This window comes from Belonocnema kinseyi, chromosome 4 (genome assembly GCF_010883055.1).
Source record: "Belonocnema kinseyi isolate 2016_QV_RU_SX_M_011 chromosome 4, B_treatae_v1, whole genome shotgun sequence".
In the NCBI taxonomy this organism is placed as follows: Eukaryota; Metazoa; Arthropoda; class Insecta; order Hymenoptera; family Cynipidae; genus Belonocnema; species Belonocnema kinseyi.
This window is the reverse complement of record NC_046660.1, coordinates 131,947,617-131,953,231: the sequence shown is the minus strand read 5'-3', so window position 1 is coordinate 131,953,231 and position 5,615 is coordinate 131,947,617. Positions and strand designations below refer to the sequence as shown.

Here is a 5,615-nt window from a genome sequence, read left to right as displayed (position 1 = left end):
TACAATTTTTGACTTTAGTCTTTAGTTTTGTATTCCGAACCAAATACGCGGGTTATTTTTTAACGATTAGGGGTGTTGAATATCAGATTTTAAAGCAAAAAATCTCGCTTAGTAATTTGTTTAATACTTCTTTTAAATACTTTTTTCATTACGGGGGGTAGTTTTTGTAAATAAGGGTCGACTTAACAAAAGCGATTCATAGCTGATTGTAAAGCAAGAAATAGCAAAAAATCTAGCCTAGTCATTTTTGCAATACTTTTTTTAATTACAGATGGAGGTTTTGTAAACAAGGGTTGAGTTTACATAAGCGATTCATAGCTTATTGCAAAGCAAACAAATAGCAAAACAATCTAACCTATTCATTTTGTTCAACTTATTGACTTTTGAATGGTTTTTGCAGAGGCCGCCGCTGAGTTTCCGGCAAACTGGCGCCGTCCTGTTTTCTCGAAAACTAAGAGAGCAAAAAATTTTTTTTTTTAATAGAAAAAAATAGCAAACAAATTATTATAATTCCTCGAATACAATAGGATGCAAATAATTTCAACGAAATGTAAAAATTCTAATTTAAACATTGTTTTTATCCTCACTACTCTCACTCCAAATTCCATTGAAAATTCACTTCAGTATTCGGACACACAGCTAGAGCGAACTATTAGTCTTACAAAAAGCTAAATGTTTTTTTCAAATTTTACAAAAGGTTTGTGTAAAAGTTGTGTAAAGTTGACACTATGAAGTATAGAAAGGAATTCCAAAGTGGTAGCTATAAGTGTGTAAAATAATCTATTCAGATTTTAGCTGAATCGATTCTTAGTAAGTGTTTCCCCATAATTTCGGAAATGTGTTTTAAAAAAAAATGGTTGTGCCTGAAACCTTATTTATATTTAAATAACCTATGAGGGACTATCAAGGTCACACGTGAACTATGCCCTGAGTGGATTTTTGAACGTAAAATTTCCCGCTTTTTCGATTGCTTAAGTTAAGTAAGAGGGTGTCTATTAAAAAAGAAAAAACAAATTGACCTTAAAATAACCTTGAAAGTCATCTACAAGGTCAAAACCAAGTATGGTTGGTCATGCGTGGACCAACTCCACACATAACCGAAGGGTAATGTGTAGACAATGCAAGAAGCAAGAAAGGAACATGTTAAGCAGAGAGGGATGGGCAGCATGGTTCCAGAGGAAAAAGGCAGTAAAAGAAAGAGAAGAGAGAGACAGGGACGAAAAAGATGGAACAATGGTAGGAAGGATTATAGTTGAAAAAACCAAAGAAGCAGTGGTTTGTGTTTATAGAAAAAGAGGGGAAGAGAAAGGTTTTTTCGCTTACGAGGGCTAGTGAAAAATGTTCTAACAACACACCGAGAAGGGTCCGCATTTAACGGTAGTGTGGGGATATTGATAGCATCACTACAGTGATCTTACTGTATACAAATATGAACAAAGATCTCAATATATTCATTATAATGCGACTTTTAACGATCCACTAAAAAACACCACACTTTGGCATGATTCTCCTCGGAACTGCTTTCTCATTACTTGAGGGGATGCCGTTTTCTTACCTGTTAAGGCCTGTTAGACCTGTTCAGGTCTTCTTCTTTGTCAGCTGGGTGTTCCAATCAAGATGTACGCATCGTCCTCAGTAGTGCGGATGTTCTGCACATCGGGCTCGTCGGTCTTCCACATCCTGATTGGATGTGGCCTTCGACATCTTGATAAGGCATGACTGATCCTCACAATTAGATAGATGAGCTCATAGTAGGTTGAGGCTCTATTTTTGTTACTTATATCGTAGCATAGTCTCAACATATCCAGCTACATTGTTCCAGTTTTCGGTACTAGTGAGCATTACTTGAACGATGCTTTTTGGCGATATCTGTTGATATATTTGGCCAATCTGTTGCTCAAGAATTTGTCTCTCAGCGGCTCATCTTTTGCATAGGAAGCCGGTATGGTGAGCGTCTTCTTCTTCCTCATCTCCTTAGTCACACTCTGCGCTCTATTTCCTCTTTTGTGAAGATATGTTTGGAATAGCCCATACCCCGTGAGAAACATTGTAAGGAAATAATTGGTTTCGCCATGTTTTCTATCCACCCACTTGTCTAGTCGGCTTACGACTTTGGCTGTTCATCTGTCCCTAGAGTCTTCTCTCCATCCCGCACTCCATTGCTCCATTATGTAAGCTCTGCCTTGCCCCTTTGCCTCTAGTTTACCTATTTCTGCCTTCTTCTGGTAAATGTACTTGCGCTCCCTGGGTTGGAGAACGAATGGTATTACTCCAGCTATAATAAATATAGCTGGCTCCGAAACCGTGCGGTAAGAGCAAGCTACTTTGAGCGCTCCCAGCTTTTGCACCTCTGCCATTCGCTTTCTATACTTTTTCATTTTGATTGCATCTGCCCAGATTTCGGCACCGTACAACAGAATTGATGTTGTCACCGACATCAATAGACGACGCTTGCTTGATTTCGGGCCTCTATAATTGGCCATGAGTCTGCTTAGGGCTGTGGTTACGTTGGCAGCCTTTTGGGAGGCTTTCTTGATCTGCTCCCAGAATTTGTGCTTTGTGTTCATCAGTAAGACAAAATGTTGTACAGCTCTCTTTTTTCACGGTGTCCTGATTTCCCACCCCCAGCGGGATGATGGTGTCTATTCTTTGGTCGTAAGTACGACGATTTCAGTCTTCTGGATAGCCAAACTAAGACCGTGTTCCACCATCCATCTACTGGTGCGCATCATCACCTGATTCAGTTTCCACTGGGCTACCTTCTTATTTCGAGACGAAATAATCGCAGCGATGTCATCTGCGTATCCCATCAGGGAAGTATCCTCGGCCATCTTCATACGAAGGATGCCATCCTATTAGATGTTTCACAAATCTGGACCTAATATGGACCCCTGTGCTGCCCCTGCGGTGATCTGTTTTTTGTAGGTCCCTCCCTCTATTTTGTACAGTAAAACTCTATCTTGCAGATAGATCTTCACTATACGTAAGATGTAGGGCGATACTCGAAAGTTGTTCTAGAGTGCATAAAATATTTCTGTCCACCTAGGTGAGTTGAATGCATTTTTAACGTCTAGGGTAACGTTAAAAGTGCTCGCGCAGCTATTGCTAACTACTGTAATACATTCACCGTAAATGGCATTTTCCTAAACCCTTACTGATTTTTTAACAGATCTCCTGCCGCTTGTACAGCTGTCTGAAGGCGGGGGTTCAGCAATTCCTCTAGTAACATACCAGCAGTGTCGAGCATACATACTGGTCTGTTTGCTGACGGGGAATTCAGGTCTCCTTCCTTCTCAGTGAAAAGCGGCACATTTGCACTGTAGATTTCCATAGTATCCTGGCTTCTGATCTGGTGCGTGAAAAACATTATGTCTATGTTACGTGTCATGGTTTCCTGGTCATGCGCGTCTGCCGATGCTAAGGTTCCAAATTTGCGTGTACTAATCTTGTATCCCAGCCCCAAAGGTTCGTTGTCCACCTCTCTGCAGAGTGTATTCCATCAAGATCTTCTGCTTTGCATAATAGCAGTTCGAAGTTGCTTCTTCGCTGCTTTAAACTCTGTCCTCCTGATGGTCGCTTCTGCTGGCCGCTTTTTCAGCGCTCGCTGGGATTTTCACCGTAAGCTGAAGCACTTTTTTCTTCACTGACATAATCTTCGATTACGTCCCACGCATCTATCAATGTCACCAATCCCTTCGTTTATAAGGAGATGTCGGGCATAATTCCTCTAAAAGCTGGTCGCCTGAAAGTAGGCGTCCTGCCGTTGTTCAGAACTATCAATCGCCTCCTTGCTGCCATTTCCATGATTCGCTTTCCTCTTGATCTTAATTTTGGTTTTTGGCATACCCCATTCCAGAGCTCTAGCATTAAAGTCGCGAGAAACCATCACTTCTCCTTCTACATTTTGGATAAATTCTTCCGGATCACCGAGTTTATCATGGAAGTCCTTCATTCTTTCGTTTGGGACAAGATAGAAGCTTAGATATGTGATGCTACTGCACTTAACCCACACATATCCACATCTAGAGCCGCGGTTCTTGACTGCAATCTTCATCAAATCTTAAATCAGTTAGCAGCAGTACCCAATTTTGTTGGTGAACCATTTAGGGTCACTTATGTCTTCATACTGCTCACTGATTATCAGTACGTTGCAATTCTTCTTTTGAGAAAAGTTTTGGTTTTTTTCTTTACTTCCTACATATTTTTGTGAATGTCAGATTTACTGGATGATTTTTCTTCTCTAGCATCTTCTTGGATGTCTAAGCTTTCCCGAGAAGAAATGATTCCGTTTCCTGCAATGACTTGCTCATCGGAGTTGCACATCTTGAATGATTTTATTACTGTCAAAATATTGACGTAAGCAATGCTTCTTTTTTTTAATCCAGTTACATCGCTCTTGCAGGAATAACAATCCTCTTCACCATTGGATGCTGCCCATAAGATTAGACTTTTTGACGTAGCATACTTAAGCAGGGTCTCTTTTACAATGATGTTTTGAGGTTCTAGCTTTAAGATCAATTTGTGATGCTTTGGTTTTATTTATAAATGCCAGGAGTATAGGATAGACCCCACATTAAGAACCCTTGTGCAATCGCAGGTAAGTCTGCTGTCCTGGGGAGATAACCCTTATACTTCCAAGGGCTAAATATAAGGACTTTGCGCCTTTGACGAGGGCAAAGTCAATTCATCGTCAGACACACTAGGGCTTCATTCTCACACCCTAATGCTCTCCTGCAAGGTAGTACGTTCATACTGGCTTCGATAGTCCAACAGATTATGATACGAATCATTCTAAACATCTCTTTTCAGGAAATTTGGCATTACCCGATATCACTGTGGGATCAAATATATAATTATGCATTCCCTGCCGGATCAAAAAGACCGAAAGAAGCCAAATGGTCCTTCTTTGGTTCCTGCTTAAAAAACTCGAAAGACAGCAAGATCAACTTGTAAAGTGTTGTAATTCGGATTCTACGTTAAAATTTGCGTTAGAAACTCAGGGAGTAATCGCAATGCTTTTTCTTTCAGTATTAAGGACTTAAAAAAATAAATATACCTGTCATTTATATGGGCCGAAGGTGACTTCAAGTGCATCTTCTTTTAGAAGCTGTTAATAAGCGTTTCGTCGGTAACTTTAGGAATTTTGTCTGGATGCTAGCGCCACGCAGTGGAAACTTCAAAAGACAACGCTGTGATGCAAGTGAGAGCAGTCAAGCAATGTCCTTAAAGCAAAGATATTTGAGGTTGCGAGACGAGATTTCAGGACTGCAGGTAAATGATTTGTTTAATTTCTCATTTTTCAGATTATTCTTATCGGAGCAGGTATTAAATTAGACCTATAAATTATTACATATATTTATTTACATTTATTTGCCAATTTTGCATTTTATTTTTAAACATCGCATGCAACATACTACTTAAGCCGTTATGAATGCGTTTGAAGTCACCCTCAGCAGTAGTTAATGACATTTGTTAAAAATTTTTAACGCCGCAAAAAAAAGTATTGCGATTGCTCCGTGAGTACCTAATGGAAATTTTAACGTAGAATCCGAATTTCAACAATTTAAAAGTTGAGGTTGAAGATTCTATGTTTAACAAGAAGCGACAGACTTCCA

The 5,615-nt window shown here is 39.8% G+C and overlaps 1 protein-coding gene across 1 annotated transcript; it reads right to left on the bottom strand.

The window, feature by feature from the left end:
• Positions 1-2,120: 2,120 nt before the first annotated feature.
• LOC117171105 lies at positions 2,121-2,567 on the bottom strand. Its single transcript, XM_033358157.1, has one exon. It carries the CDS (start codon positions 2,565-2,567, stop codon positions 2,121-2,123), a length of 447 nt encoding a protein of 148 aa, XP_033214048.1.
• Between the last annotated feature and the right edge of the window lie 3,048 nt (positions 2,568-5,615).